General features: G+C 49.6%; 1 protein-coding gene and 1 pseudogene across 2 annotated transcripts; both read left to right on the top strand.

Annotated features, from left to right (window-relative positions):
• Positions 1-930: 930 nt before the first annotated feature.
• LOC311319489 (eukaryotic translation initiation factor 2 subunit 3-like) lies at positions 931-3,368 on the top strand (the record flags this gene model as incomplete). The annotated part of the gene is made up of 6 exons (XM_084451048.1): positions 931-1,312; positions 1,445-1,539; positions 1,656-1,800; positions 2,004-2,173; positions 2,541-2,713; positions 2,869-3,368. The coding sequence occupies 6 exons, from the start codon at positions 931-933 to the stop codon at positions 2,930-2,932; spliced, it is 1,029 nt and encodes a 342-aa protein (XP_084307174.1). The 3' UTR covers positions 2,933-3,368.
• An 817-nt stretch (positions 3,369-4,185) lies between these two features.
• Positions 4,186-15,812, top strand: LOC311319488 (annotated as a pseudogene). Its single transcript has 16 exons — positions 4,186-4,198; positions 4,504-4,692; positions 4,810-4,965; positions 5,368-5,535; positions 5,660-5,824; positions 6,380-6,567; positions 6,695-6,862; positions 7,021-7,185; positions 7,355-7,510; positions 8,245-8,607; positions 10,598-10,660; positions 10,813-10,869; positions 11,513-11,746; positions 12,335-12,568; positions 12,829-13,033; positions 15,540-15,812. The product of its transcript is annotated as an uncharacterized misc_RNA (transcript).
• Positions 15,813-16,415: the final 603 nt, after the last annotated feature.

Here is a 16,415-nt window from a genome sequence, read left to right as displayed (position 1 = left end):
AGTCTTTCTCTGTTCGTCTATCTCTCCCCATCTATTGCTTTCTCTATTATATCTATGTATCACTCCTTCTCTCCTCTCCTCCTGTAGTTGTTTATAACATCTTCCTTGCCTTCTCCCCTTTGCCCCTCCTCTTCTCCACCTTTTGTTATTTGCGGTAGTACATTAACGGAACTGCTCAGCGAGTTTGACATTACCACTATTTACCACTAGATGTCGCACTTTTGCACTGAATACAACCAACACGACTGATTCTAGAACCTATGTCACATCAAGTGACGTCTGAAAAGCGACCAGCTGCCTGGGCCACTTAGCTCCTGACCCCCACAGCAACCCCCAGCTCTGCCCAGGAGACCCTCCCCCACTCTGGCCTGGTGTGGCAAGACGCTCTGCTTGTTGCCATTCTGGGGAGGCTCTCCTGGTTCTCCTAGCCTCCCACTCTGTCTAGACACTAATGTAGATCTGACTGCATGCGATAGGTCTAAGCAATATGGCAGGCGATTCCACCCTTGCCTGGTAGAGGGCAAGGTGGAGATGAAACCATCTTGCTTAGGCCCATCGTCATCTCAGATCTAGTGTCTAGGGGGGGTTGGAAGTAGGGGCTGGTGTAGGCCACAGGATATTTGTCCCTTCTCTCTCTGCTCCTGAGACTCTCACACCTACAAAACCGAAAGCACAACTACACCTTTCTCTAATGTAACCTTTAACATCCCTACCTTTGAGTATGCTTGCCATCCCTACCTTTGAGTATGCTTGCCATCCCTACCTTTGAGTATGCTTGCCCCCTCACTCCAGGCCTTTCTCATTGAAACACTGCTCTTTGTGTGCATGCCTCCTCTCTGCCATGCTTTGTTTATCCCATGTTCACCCAATTTTCTACCCGATTGACCCTGACAATCCTCCCCCCACTACTAACTGTTGTTGGTGTCGGGGATGCGAAGGAGAGAGACGACTCTTTCAGCTCATGTGATTCCACCACCAGACAGGGTCGCCGTAGCGCAGCCAACCCCTCGAGCCGAGGTCAGACTAACCATCCCCAGGGAGCGGCCACACTCGGATCTGGCGAGACCGGGGCGCCAACCGCAGGTCCCCGGGGGGAGGGCGGCCGCACCGAAACCGCCGCCGCCGCGCTCGTCTGCGCACGCGTGTAACCCGTCACCTCCGTCTACTCTCTCCGCAGGGACCGTGGCGGAGGGCGCTCCTATCATTCCCATCTCCGCCCAGCTCAAATACAACATCGAGGTGGTGTGCGAGTACATCGTCAAAAAGATCCCAGTGCCCATCAGAGACTTCACCTCCGAGCCCAGACTCATCGGTAAGAACCTGTGTGTGTGCGCGCGCAGTCAGCCGAGTACCCGTCTACTAAATCAAATCAAAATGTATTTATGAAGCATGTTTTGTTGCACTACTGCGTGTCTTGGAAGCTTATGGAATGCGTGTGTTGTAGTGATCAGATCGTTTGACGTGAACAAGCCGGGATGTGAGGTGGATGACCTGAAAGGGGGCGTGGCAGGAGGCAGTATTCTGAAGGGAGTGTTGAAGGTGAGATCACTCTTCCCCTGGACAGTCACAAAAGTAGGGATTTCATTTCAGGCACCCTTTTAAAAAAACATTTTTTATTTTATTTAAACTTGCCTCTCTGTCTCGGTGTCCCCCAGGTGGGTCAGGAGTTGGAGGTGCGTCCCGGCATCGTGTCCAAAGACCACAAGGGGAAGCTCATGTGTAAACCCATCTTCTCCAAGATCGTCTCTCTGTTTGCCGAGCACAACGACCTGCAGTACGCTGCACCAGGGGGACTCATCGGTACGAGTTCTCTGTCTGTCTGTCTTTTCTCTGTCTGTCTGTCTGTCTGATCATTACGCATGACAGGTGCATCTCTGGGTGCAGTCTGGGATTTTTCTGCTGATTGCCGTTCTGCGGGGTTGTGATTCCCGTGTGTATGCTCTGGTGGGATGCCAGGTTCAGTTGCGTGGATGTGTACTTCTAAGTCGCTGTGTGTGTTCCAGGCGTGGGCACCAAGATCGACCCGACGCTGTGCCGAGCGGACCGCATGGTGGGCCAGGTGCTGGGCGCGGTCGGGGCGCTGCCAGAGATATTCACCGAGCTGGAGATCTCGTACTTCCTGCTCAGGAGGCTGCTGGGAGTCCGCACGGAGGGGGACAAAAAGGCCGCCAAGGTGAGCGGTGCATCCTGGGATCTGAAGTCGTTTGATTGATGAGCCTGTGAGGGCTTGAAGCACATGAAGAAGAGCCTGCGAGGCCTCCAAACATATTTTTCGAAATGTTAGAATTAAACCAAAAAAAATTGGGAGCTGCCAACATCGTTGCGAGACTTCCTGCATGACATCAGTTGCCTTTTTTGACTCGGCACCTGGAAAAGAGATGTGCATGTATACTCTGATTTCTCTGAAAAGGAGAAGGAGTACAATTTGGGGGTTTTGTGAGTGGTTCTTCTGGTTTCTGAATGAGGCAGATGGATGTAGAGAGGGATTGAGAGGCTGAGCAGCTCTCACTGTGTGTGCGTGTGCGCGTGTGCCCCTGCAGGTCCAGAAGCTGTCTAAAAACGAGGTGCTGATGGTGAACATCGGCTCACTGTCAACAGGCGGCCGCGTCAGTGCCGTGAAGGCCGACCTCGGCAAGATCGTACTGACCAACCCGGTCTGCACCGAGGTGGGTGAGAAGATCGCCCTCAGCCGCCGTGTGGAGAAACATTGGCTGTGAGTCTAGGAGGGAGAGGCCTCTTCATACAAATCAACTTGGGCACAATGTTGTACACACACACACACACACTGATGTATAGACACAATTTTTATAGAAGTATCCTGAGCCCTTTTCATGCTTGTGTCTCATTGGCCCTCTCCTCACTCTCTAGTCTGATTGGCTGGGGCCAGATCAGGAGGGACGTGACCATCACACCCACAGTGGACGATGACTGAGTAGCCAATCAGGGAGTTTGTGTCACCATGGCGACGCACCTTTCAACGGAATGACACACCCATCTTCACACTCTTCATTCTTGCTGCCGACGGACGTAGGGGGGAGGGAGGGCGGAAACGCGAGGGTCTTTCTCAGTAGTCTACAGCGGTTTCCTCGCTTTGTCTCCATTCCTGCATCAGGCTTGAAGCATCACAGACTGGCTCGGAATCAATTCCGCCGACTCTAGGCTAGGTTGCTTTCACTTGTCCTGTGTTTTCGGACAAGTCCAGGAAGGAGTAGACAAATTGAGGAGGCCACCCACGACTATTGAGATGTTCCCTCAGGAGGGGGGTGTATGGCAGGTCCTGGGTTTTTAGGAGGAGTATCTCCCAAAGCAGTGCTTGGGCCTACTCTGTTGGAAGCAACGCTCACATCATTGGACCGAAATGCAGCTTATAGGACCTATATTATTCACCATTTATTCTGCATGAGAATTGTATCGGTTCTACTATTATGCTGCATTTCTATCCAAATGTTCTGTAACATTGCACCCACCAGTGTAGGCCTATGGTCTGGTTTCTACTTAACACAGACGAGAGGGGAACCAGTGCTCTTTATGCTGTGCTGTCTACAGCTTTCAGTGGAATCTAATAAAATACATTTGGAAGAAATGTCTGTCTTTGTGGTCTGTCCAGCTCTGTGAATCGTCAATAAAATATATTTTTCTTTATTTTGACAATCATATTCGTGAGGTGGTCCCATTATTTACATACCGCCATGGTTGTTTACCAAAGGAGTTGAGAAGTTTGAACACTTCCGGGAGGATACACCTGAGGAGCACGAGACGGGCCGACGTCACTGGTGAAGAAGCTCTGTTCGCTCTTTGATACTAACGTTACCGCTGATCATCTTGTCCATATTTGGAAAAAATTGCACGCTCAATTCACCCGAGGAGGTACTTGATTCATGCATTATAGGCTATTTGACGCTAGTTTTGTCTTATCCGACTTGGCTGTTACTGGGCTCAGTGCAGGCGTGCGCGGTTACGGCATCAAAGTCCGATTTGCACGAGTAGCCTACCGAAGAAACAGCGAAACAGGTTCAGCTGACTACTGGTCTCTGATGTTTTTTATGACCTTTTAATTCCTGGTTTGTGTGCAGATGCTCTCAATATTGTCACTACACTTTTAAACATTCTGTAGCCTAGGCTACAGTGAGAGATTCAAATGCTGGTGTTGTCGCTGCAGGGCGCTGCCAAGGTGGAGGTTGGAGAATGGAGTCTGCAGGTATGTTGAACTCTTCAAAAATAAGAAGAGTTAAACCTTCCTTGTGCTATGAATATTATGAAGATTTAAGTCTTCATATTTTGATTTGTGCTTGCTTTGACCAGCACCTCCCTCCATGGATAACGAGTGCTCTCTCTTTGCTCTTAGACAACTGTCTACGTCATCATAATCATTCCAAATTCATAGTGTGGAAAAACGGACTCAAAAGCAACTGCTTCCATACACCCCCATCACCTCAGGGTCTGTGCCGTTGTCAAGGTCAGTCACGTGATTTGTGATGGGCTCGTCTAACTCTGATTGGTCAGATGGGCAGCGAGGGAAGGAGGCGGGCCAGAAGCGTTCTCCCTTCGACCTCATCGTGAACCAGATCCGCCGCAAGCGCCCCAGCTCTGACAGGAAGACGCCCTCCTCCTCCGGCCGCTTCCTGTCCCGCCTGGCGGAGGGCGGAGCGCTTCCTGAGGACGCGGAGGAGAAAGAACGAGGAGAGGGGACAGGTGAGAGGAGGAGGGAGGAGGAGAGAAGGGAGAAGTGATAGTGTCCTGAATTATGGGATTATCATACAAGCTCTGATTATACACGACGATCAGTCATATTTCGTCCATGTGTCCCAGGTGTCTCTCCGGACGAGGCGGACTCACAGGAGAGTGTTTACGCCAGAGGATGGGGGCGTGTCTGTGTGTTTGTCCAGAGGCTGGGGAAGAAAGCTGACAGCGGGAGTCTGAGTCTGGCTCACTGTGACCTCACTGCTACGGACACACTGGAGCTGGGTGAGTTATGTACACACACACACACACATATACATACAGGACAAGAGTCATACATTAGTTTCACGCGTTAATATGTTTTCGATAACTCTTTATTTGAAGGTGTGTGCATAAGGCTGATATGACACTTTTTTTGTGCGCGTGCGTGAGGCAAACCGTGCACATGAACGATTCATGCCCACAACAGGGCTTGAGACTGTGACCATAATGGTTGCACATGCAAGAGTGTGCAAGTAAAAAACGCGATTGCACAATGATCGTGGCTGTTTTCGTGCATATTTCCATATCAGAAGATTCCTACATGGGTCATGTCATGGTTATGACAGTGTCATGACAGTCTTCAAATAAAGTTTTCTAGCCAGACTTTACTCATCATTTGTGCTCTGTTTCCTCCCCCTCTCTCAGCTACGCTACTCCAGTTCTTGCCTCAGCTTGAAGAGATGGACCTTGCCTGGAATGAACTGGTTGGAGGTTCACTGCGGGCCGTGACCTCTCACCTCCAGAGTGTGGGTGGGCTCAGAACGCTGAGGCTTTGCAGCTGTAGGCTGAATGATGATGACATCAGTGCTCTGGGTGGGGCTAAAAACTCTGATCACACTTTTACATAACATGTTTAATTGACGGCATAAAATTGTCTTTGCATGTGGATAAACCCACGTGTGTGTCTGTGTGCACGCGTGTGTGCGCCTGTGTGTAGGGGATGCTCTGGAATATGTCCCTTTATTGGAGGCTGTGGACCTATCCTGGAACATTGGTGTTGGGGGCGGGACTTTGCCAGGCTTATTGGGTAAACTCCCCCCATCTCTGAGAGAGCTCCATCTGGTGGCCTGCCAACTCACTGCAGCTGACACAACAGCACTGGGTAGGAGACCCGAACCTACTTGGGTATATACATGAAAGCCAAAATGTCACATTGCTTTAAATGTGATATAGATAACATTTTTATGTAGACTAATCATTAAAAAATATATATAAATATAGATTTTCTTTAATCCACAGAGCTTTTAGAGAATAGAGCATTTAGAAAGAATTGGAATAAAAGTATTGCTTTCCCCCCCCAAGAAATGCTTGACTATTAATCATTTAAAAAAAATGGACAGGTCCAGTATGAATGTTGTGTTTATCTGTCTGAGATACAAGGCTTGTTAGCCAATAGTGTTACACCGTTGGTACCCACACGGTATCTCTGTGTCGGGAGCGATCATGTTTCCTAATACTAGTCTTGTTAGAGTTTTTATAAATTAATTAATTTTTTGAATTTATGATTGTCTATATAAGAGCGTTATCTACTGTGTATCACCTGTAAGGACCAGCACAGGACATTGCTCTTCTTTCTCAAGCTGTATGGTTAATGATCTCTATAATGTATATCTAGTATCAACCGTTCTCTCTCTCTCTCTCTCTCTTCCTGATCTAGGTGGTATGGGAAGTGGTTTTCCCGACCTGTGTGTGTTAGACGTGTCCTGTAACCCTCTACTGGTTGAGACAGAGGACGGAGATGCTGGGGTGTGGGGGGGCTCGCCTCCTTCCTCTCTCACTCTCACTCGCTCACAACCCTGCGATTACACACTTGTGGCCTGACACCAAACACCTTAAACATTCTGGGTAAGGGGCCAGTTATTCTGTGTTTGAGAGTATGAATGAATCCTCTTATATTATAAATGTATAGATAGGAAAGCCTCAGTAATCCTAAAATGCTGTGACGGATGTTGTTTGCCCCACTTTCACAAAGGTGGTTCGCTCCACTGCCTCCCCTCCCTGCGGGAGTTGGACCTGTCCAGTAACAAGTACCTGGCAGGAGGGTTGTCACTTCTTACCCCTCACCTGGCGCACCTCACACACCTTGAGAGCCTCAACCTACACCTCTGCTGTCTCACAAACGCAGACCTGGGTTCCCTAAGTGAGTCTGGTTTGTGTGTGTGTGCGCTTGTGTTTGTGTGTGTGTGTGTGTGCGCTTGTGCGCCTCTGTGAAAGAGAAAGTCTGTATGTGTATGTACCAAAACTTCCCCCTTCGAATGTACACTCATATGTGAGCAAGCCTATTGTTTTGGTCTGTAGTCCAGGTGCTCCCCTCTCTCTCAGAGTTGACAGAGCTGGATGTGTCGTCCAATAAGGAGGTCGGAGGGGCGGTCCACTCTCTGGTCTCCACCCTACCGCTGTTACAGATGAGACGCCTCCCACACAACAGCTGCTGCCTAAACGAGGATTCCTTCACCGCACTCGGTACTCACCTAGCAATGTCTGAATTATTTTCAGACTTATTCAAAGATCTCCAAGCACCTGGATTTACGTAATATGCTACAGATGTGTCTCAACAACATACATATTCTTCAGATCTCATATCAGTGTGTGTGTGTGTGTGTGTGTGTGTGTGTGTGTGTGTGTGTGACAGCCTTGGCAGTACCACATCTGCGAGCGGTGGATGTTTCTTGGTGTAAGGTGGTGGGGGGACGCCTCGCGCTGCTGTTGGGCTCCCTGCAACCGTCGGTCATCCAGGAGCTAGGCCTCAGCAGCTGTGACCTCACCACCAGCGACCTGCATCAGCTAGGTGACACGAACACACCCAGTCACACACACTCCTCAACAACGCACACACCCAGTCACACACACTCCTCAACAACGAACATACCCAGTCACACACACTCCTCAACAACGAACACACCCAGTCACACACACTCCTCAACAATGCACACACCCAGTCACACACACTCCTCAACAACGCACACACCCTTTCACACACACACCTTAACAACGAACACACCCAGTCACACACACTCCTCAACAACGCACACACCCAGTCACACACACTCCTCAACAACGCACACACCCAGTCACACACACTCCTCAACAACGAACACACCCAGTCACACACACTCCTCAACAACGCACACACCCAGTCACACACACTCCTCAACAACGCACACACCCAGTCACACAACCTCCTCAACAACGCACACACCCAGTCACACACACACCTTAACAACGAACACACCCAGTCACACACACTCCTCAACAACGAACACACCCAGTCACACACACTCCTCAACAACGCACACACCCAGTCACACACACTCCTCAACAACGCACACACCCAGTCACACACACTCCTCAACAACGAACACACCCAGTCACACACACTCCTCAACAACGCACACACCCAGTCACACACACTCCTCAACAACGCACACACCCAGTCACACACACTCTTCAACATTCGTTCTAGTCTCCGCTACTCTAATCTCGCGTGTCTCTCCACCTCCCATCTTCCTCCTGTCTCTGCAGCGGCCGTGGGTAGGCGGGGCTGTCTCTCCTCCCTCCGCGTGTTGGACCTCTCCTATAACGGCAAGGTGAGGGACGAGGGCTGGGCGGCGCTGTTCGGGGCAGGCGGGGGCCTGGGGTCACTGGAGGAGCTCGACCTCAGCCTACGACCTCTGGCCTCTGCCCCCGCTACGACCTGGCTCCCCTCGCTGCTCTGCCACGCCTCGCGGCGCTGGCTCGTCTTGGCATGCAGCGGTGGACCCTGACAGCCCAGGGGAGGGACCGGCTAAGTCACGCCCTCAGGAAGAGGAGCATCCTATTAGAGTGGGACACGCCCATGTCGTCCTCGTCCGTTAAGGACGGGCTGGATGAGATGCACACAGAAGAGTAGGGAGAGAGCACCTGGCTATGATTTGAAATAGAATAGATGTTTTTTTTCCACATTTGTCACTTAACGCTGATCACATATATGAGATTCTTATTAACAACCCAAGTAATATAATTATACAAAATGCATGCACTTATTTTCATACACATCACAATTTTCACTATAATGGATTTACCGATACTTGTTTGTCTGTGCCGACATTTGAAAAGTTTATTATTATGTAATGCAAAAATAAATATAACTGATGGTTACTGAACCAAGCGTGTTCTTATCTTATTGATGACTGCTAAATGTACATCTCACCAGTGTAGTGCAGCTGCTGCAGGAGTCTAATAAAGTTGAACCTACAAAGGCATGAAGGACAGGTAGCCTACTGTAAGTGTGTCTCACAGGATTTAAAGGTCAGTGACAATCCATACCCTTCACTAAGCTCACAGTAAATGTCCAGGCCAGGTATAGACAAAACATTAAAATCTATATATAAAAAATATATAAAATAAATAACACCTACTTTATAGCCTGCTGCTAGCCTGGTATGACCATCCCGATCTAGCGAGCTCACTGCTTGGGTCCGCAATATCGGTCTGGCCTCCGCCCCATAGAGAGCGATTTCGTGGGTGGGTGTACTTGCCTTGACAGAAAAACACCTTCAGCCAATCAGCGTTCAGCAAACTTTTGCCAAATAGCTTTTATACTAAGTTAGAAATTGCAAGGCTACGTTTGAATTAACGGACAATTACTTCTATCAGCCGCAGCCGGCCCCGTTACGGGGAGACGCCGAGATCTGCGCTCAGTGCTTGAACGTAGCCTACCGATAACCATGCGAACCCCTTCGCGCCTCTTCGTTCATTCCCGCGACGTCCGCGTATGTTCTCCCTGGACCTCTGCCACGGAGGGCATGGGGCGTGTTATGTACATGCTACAGCTATAATAAATAATCACGAGGGATTGACGTTTGCATTTGTGCTTATGTTATGTACACTGGATGCTCTAGATTGAGTCATTCAGGTGTCGGATGGCTTGCGAGAAGAAGTGTTTATCCCATCCTCAAGGGGAAGCCATCGTTCATGGCGCCCGAGGACCAAGTCCTGGTCAGGGACCGGACGGAGTGAAGAGCATCTATTTTTTTCAGGAGAACATGCAAAGTCCAGCTGTGAGGCGACTGTACAAGGCAGGTATAATGCACGTAAGCGACTTTTCCTTAAATCCTAAATGTGGTCCTAAACTGAGATAAGACAGGCTTTCAGACAGCAGGTTTCTGTAATGAGGCCTGCATGTCTGGCAGAACCAGCGTTGAGTGTCCACCAGCACCAGCCGTCTCGCACACGCGTGCCCCGACCTCTCTCCTCCTACTCCAGCCTTAGCAATCCTGAATTATTATGACTGCCCCGTCCCCCACCAACTCAGGATTGTGTATTCTCCAAGTCATACGTTCCATACTTTTCTGAGTGAAATACACTTAAGAAATCATTCTTAGTAAGATGCTGCTCAATTTCAGCCTTTTCCTGGCCTCTTTTCATTAAATAAAAAATAAAAAAAAACATTCACGTGGAGCGGTAGGCTACCACACCATCGGCAAGGCTGCGTATTTCATTCAATGAAATTTAACAGTTAATCAGTTAGAATTGAACCGATAGGGGCAAGACCAAGCCAGAATTACTACTGAAAGGGCACACAAAAAAATCTGCAATGATAACATCTTTTGAAAACATCTTTAATACCACATCAAAAAGGTTCTGGTCAGATGAAGAGAGTGCAGTGAGGAGTTTCCTTCAGTGTCTGCCCTATAGCACACGGCTCAAGTGATTGGCTCTGAACATTCAGATTGTAAGAGGCAAATGTAACTCAAGCAACCCCATTGTTTTCCTCCTACTCTCTTAGGTAACATATGTTCAGAACCAGTGGAGTGTTATAACCACTAGATTTAGAATGTGTTTAAATGTGAAATATACAAGTAAAATTGTTCTTTAATGTATGTTTTTGTTACAGTTTCTATCAAGAGTGCTCAAAGCAGATCATGTTCCTGGTGGATCTCCTGTCTCTAGCAGCAGAGTGGGTGGGAGGAGCAGACAGGAGAGAAGGCTCTGAAGCTGCTGTCATCAGTGTTCAGTTACAGAGCTTCCCCCCTCCATGACTGGGATAATGGTGATGTGGAGTAACAGTACCAATGTGATTTCCTGTTGGACCTGTGCTCCCATGTGAAGGACTGTGAGATTCAAACAGGCAGGAGTGTCCTTCCAGCTTTACAGCCAGTTTACCAGGTAGCAGCTCCTGCAGTCTGGTTCATAGACCTCTCAGAGAGAAAGGCCTCCCTCCTCCTAGAAGTGCTGGAACTCCAACCAGAGAAGAAACCAGTATTGCTAAAGGCCTGGTCAGGTGAAGAGAGTGAAGTGAGAAGCTCCCTTAAGTGCCTGCTCTTGATCTGAAAGCTCAGGTGAGTGCATCTGATGAACGTATTCAAATTAAGTAAGGCTAGTGACTGAACATAGAGTATCTGAGGTTCTGATTGATGATGTCCCCAATGTTGTTATGCATTTCAACTGTGAAGCTGGGTTTTTCCAAAATGTGTGTGGGTCCGTCCCTGTGAGATCCAGAGAGGAGGCCCACCAGTTGGTCCCTCTCCTCCAGGTCTAGGGCTTCACCCGTGTGCTGAGAGGAGAGTTACCCAGACAATCCTGCTGGTCTGTGGGGAGCGTCCTGAGCTTCTGTGCCTCCAGAGTGGACCTCACTCTCACACCCAGCAAGATCTCTCTCTCTCTCTCTCTCTCTCTCTCTCTCTCTCTCTCTCTCTCTCTCTCACATATTAGGTTTGTTATTTCTTCTTTGCCTAATGCACTGAAAATGTCACCCATACTTTCTTTATATTCTTTTAAATATATGTTGCGTCATTTCTGTCTTCCTCAGACTGTGTTCCGAGGCTGTGCAGCAGCTGGCTGTAGTTGTGTTTGAAGCTCAGGACGAGGAGTTGACTCAGTCGTTCCTGGAGAAGCTTGTCGGAGACCTGACCTCCTGCTCTCTGGACTGGGAGGTTCTCTACTACTCCTGCCGCAGTCGACCCAGAACAACCCTGCACAGGTGGACCTCAGGAAGAACAAGCTCAGATCTTCTTCCTATCCTGCACAGGCTGGTTATGAAGAGGTAAAGAGGTAAAAACCAGAGAAGAAACCAGTATTGCTAAAGGCCTGGTCAGGTGAAGAGAGTGAAGTGAGAAGCTCCCTTAAGTGCCTGCTCTTGATCTGAAAGCTCAGGTGAGTGCATCTGATGAACGTATTCAAATTAAGTAAGGCTAGTGACTGAACATAGAGTATCTGAGGTTCTGATTGATGATGTCCCCAATGTTGTTATGCATTTCAACTGTGAAGCTGGGTTTTTCCAAAATGTGTGTGGGTCCGTCCCTGTGAGATCCAGAGAGGAGGCCCACCAGTTGGTCCCTCTCCTCCAGGTCTAGGGCTTCACCCGTGTGCTGAGAGGAGAGTTACCCAGACAATCCTGCTGGTCTGTGGGGAGCGTCCTGAGCTTCTGTGCCTCCAGAGTGGACCTCACTCTCACACCCAGCAAGATCTCTCTCTCTCTCTCTCTCTCTCTCTCTCTCTCTCTCTCTCTCTCTCTCTCTCTCTCTCACATATTAGGTTTGTTATTTCTTCTTTGCCTAATGCACTGAAAATGTCACCCATACTTTCTTTATATTCTTTTAAATATATGTTGCGTCATTTCTGTCTTCCTCAGACTGTGTTCCGAGGCTGTGCAGCAGCTGGCTGTAGTTGTGTTTGAAGCTCAGGACGAGGAGTTGACTCAGTCGTTCCTGGAGAAGCTTGTCGGAGACCTGACCTCCTGCTCTCTGGACTGGGAGGTTCTCTACTACTCCTGCCGCAGTCGACCCAGAACAACCCTGCACAGGTGGACCTCAGGAAGAACAAGCTCAGATCTTCTTCCTATCCTGCACAGGCTGGTTATGAAGAGGTAAAGACAGCAATATACTTGCTTTTTAACAACGCGTACGGGTAGACAAGCGGCTGCGTCGCTAGCGGCGTTGTTCACATACTTGTCTGTATTTTGCGTGAATGAAACCATCTGATATCAGTTGGTCTTAATTAGTTTTGACGTGAATAAAATCACTTATTGCAGCTTTAATGTTGCTAATGTTAGTGAAGTATAGTGTTGTATTACCCATGTGACCAAGGCACCTGGTACCTCTCTGTCTGTCTCCTGTTGTCTACCAGTGTTGACAGGAAGCTGCTGCTGAGGTTACTCCACTGCTGCGCTGCCTCTCTTGACCAGCAGGGGGCAGCAGCATTATCAGCAGAGCTGCTCAGGGCTCTGCAGCTCAGGCTGGAGCTCTCCTGCTCCTCCTCTGTGGATCTGTCACAACAGCAGCAGGGAGAGACTCTGTATTTGAAAGCTTCTGACTGCTGGTTCATCTCCACCGTCCTGAGAGACAGTCTCCACACACCCCTCCACACCCAGGTTCACCTTCAAACAGGACAACAACCCTAGGCACACAGCCAAGATAACAAAGAAGTGGCTTCGGGACAAGTCTGTGAAGGTCCTTGAGTGGCCCAGCCAGAGCCCAGACTTGAACCCGATTGAACATATCTGGAGAGATCTGCAATTGGCTGTGCACCGACGCTCCCCATCCAACCCGATGGAGCTTGAGAGGATCTGCAAAGAAGAATGGGAGAAACTGCCCAAAAATAGGTGTGCTAAGCTTGTAGCATCATACTCAAGAAGATTTAAGGGTGTAATTGCTGACAAAGTATTGTAAAGTTTCACGACACACGCCAGTCTTACAATCGCTACACTGTACACACACTCACCACACCCCATTCTGTATATAGAACACACACTGTACACACACTCACCACACCCCATTCTGTATATGTGACTGCCACTGGAGGTTTGGTCCTGATATCTGCTATCCTCAAAATGCACTAGAGGGCAAAATGCTTTCTTCTTTTTTCCATATTATGAAAATCGATGTTGCGAGGAACCCACTCAATATAACAAACAACACTTTTAGGATGAGTAAATTTGTCATATTTTGTCGGTAAAATCCATGTCCTGTGAGAAGTGTGAACAGCTCTGAATCTTTGAAGCCCGTTTTCAGATTTCAATGCATGGTACATGATTTGAAAGCTTACAATTTATACTTTCATAATATGTAAAAAAAAAAAAAAAAAACCTCACTCATATATAGTATGCCATCTAACAGCATTTTTTCTTAACCCGCGTCAAATTCCTAGTATGTGTGAACCAAATACATGGCAATAAAGAGATCTTGAAGCTTGCATTGGATCATAATGATCTTTATTTTGTACACAGTGTATTTTAATTGAGAGGCTGTTTACTTCCACACATCAGTTGAGGACTTTGAGCACAGGCCCTTTTCTGTTGCCTCCACCTCTGCTATAGACTGATCATAGCCACCAGTCTTCCTGCGCTCACCTGGCTCCTGTTGAGTAATCATCACGAGTATATCTTACGGTGGCCCTGAAGTGTCACAACACAACACATCAATAAAAGTGACAACGCATCAAAAAAAAGTGGCATCGCATCAAAAAAAGTGACAACGTATTAAAAAAAATGACAACGCATCAAAAAGGTGACAACACAACACAAACCGGCCACACACAACACAAACCGGCCACAACACAACACAAACCGGCCACAACACAACACAAACCGGCCACAACACAACACAAACCGGCCACAACACAACGGAAGTGAGCCACAACACAACGGAAGTGAGCCACAACTGGGGGGGGCGGAGTCTCGCTATCATGCCACTATCCACGCCACAAACCCCACAACTCGGCCTCAGAGTGGGACACACGGTCTTCACTAGTGGTTGTGGAGGGTGGCCCAGAGAGGGCTACACTGTCCGCGACTGACTCTAAGACTCCGCCCCCTCAGGTCAAAACCATTCAGCGACAGTGTACCACTCACCGGGCCACCCACTGGCAAAGACCGTGTGTCTCTAGCCCACTCTGAGGCCAAGTTGTGGGATTGTGGTGTAGATAGTGGTGTTATGGCGAGACTCCGCCCCTTCAGGTTAGAGTCAGTCGCGGACAGTGTAGCCCTCTCTGGGCCACCCTCCTGCACCCACCGGGGAAGACCGTGTGTCTCTAGCCCACTCTGAGGCCGAGTTGTGGGGTTCGTGGCGTGTATAGTGACGTGATAGTGAGACTCCGCCCCCTCGGGTCAGAGCCAGTCAGGAGCAGTGTAGCTCCTGTAGTTGTAGCTGTAGTTTGTGTTGTGTTGTGGCCGGGTTGTGTTGTGTTGTGGCCGATTTGTGTTGTGGCCGGCTTGTGTTGTGGCCAGTTTGTGTTATGTTGTGGCAGATTTGTGTTGTGTTGTCACCTTTTTGATGCGTTGTCACTTTTTAATGCGTTGTCACGTTTTTTGATGCGTTGTCACTATTTTTGATGCGTTGTCACTTTTTTTTTTATGCGTTGTGTTGTGACACTTCAGGGCCACCGTAATATCTGACCTGCATTTCTGCTACTCAGTGCCAGTTTAATGTTAACAAATGTCAGTATGCTACCTGGAGATGCTTTTATTCTCTCAAACCTGTCTAGTCTTTTTTGTTTGTTTTTTTAAACCCTTTGTTCATTCTCTGAAATGCGTTATCATTGGACTGGCACTGAGTAGCAGGAATACAAGTCAGATATACTCATGATGACTGCCCAACAGGAGCCATGTGACCACAGGAAGACAGGTGGCTACGACCAGTCTAATTAGCAGAGGTGGAGGCCACCGGCGGGGCCTAAACCGTCTAGTGTCCCCCTGCTCCAGCCCTGGGCCTGTGTGGTGGCAGTTTCCTGTTCCTGTGTGGTGGCAGTTTCCTGTTCCTGTGTGGTGGCAGTTTCCTGTTCCTGTGTGGTGGCAGTTTCCTGTTCCTGTGTGGTGGCAGTTTCCTGTTCCTGTGCCGCAGCGATCCCCTGAGCATGAGCTGCAGGTCTCTCCTGAGGTCTCTCCTGAGCTGCAGGTCTCTCCTGTTGGTCCCCAGACCCCCTCTGTGGCTGAGCTCCTGCTCTCCCAGGTGGCTGCGTTCCCACAGGTCCCAGTTCCTGTGCTCTCGCAGGCCTTTGTGTTTGAGTTCCTGGGGTCCTCAGAGCCTGGGACGGCCCCTGTCCTTGTAGATGAGCCTGACCCTGTCCCCGTCTCCAGCCCTGTTCCAGATCTTGTCCCAATCGTTGTCCTCTAAGCTGTGGCTGTTCCTAACCCTCTCAGTAGCCTCAGCCCTGTTAGCCTCAGTCTCATTAGCCCCAGTCTGATTAGCCCCAGTCTGGTAGTCCCAGTCTTATTAGCCCCAGTCTGGTTAGTTTCAGCCATGTTAGTCCCAGTCCAGTTGACTCCTTCCTGCAGTGCCCGCAGCCCAGAGCCACAACTGAGGTCTGGTTCCCGAGCCGTCGGCCGTCTGTGCCGATGCTCAGCCTGTCTCCATGCTCCAGCAGACCCCCCTGGCTGTGCAATCTGCTGCGTGTCCTGTGTCCTGTGATCCGGTGCTGCGTCTGTTCCCTCCGGGTTCCCTGGTTCCATCGGGTTCCCTGGTTCCATGGGTTCCCCTGGCCGTCTCCCAGCTGACCCAGCCTGCCCAGCTGCCTGGTTTTGGGCCGTCGGCGGCGCCTGCCGACCCCCTGCCAGACCTCCAGCGGCCGGACCCCGGTCCCGCACTCCAGACAGCGCAGGATCCCCCGGACTCGCTCTGGCCCTCGGCTCCGCCCCCTGGCCCTCGGCTCCGCCCCCTGGCCCAGCCCCCTGGCCGTCCGCCTGAGGCTCACGGGTCTGCCCATGTCCAGCGCCCAGG

The sequence above is a fragment of the Borostomias antarcticus genome (assembly GCF_949987555.1).
Source record: "Borostomias antarcticus genome assembly, chromosome: 16".
Classification (NCBI taxonomy): Eukaryota; Metazoa; Chordata; class Actinopteri; order Stomiiformes; family Stomiidae; genus Borostomias; species Borostomias antarcticus.
This window is presented reverse-complemented; position numbering and strand designations above follow the sequence as displayed.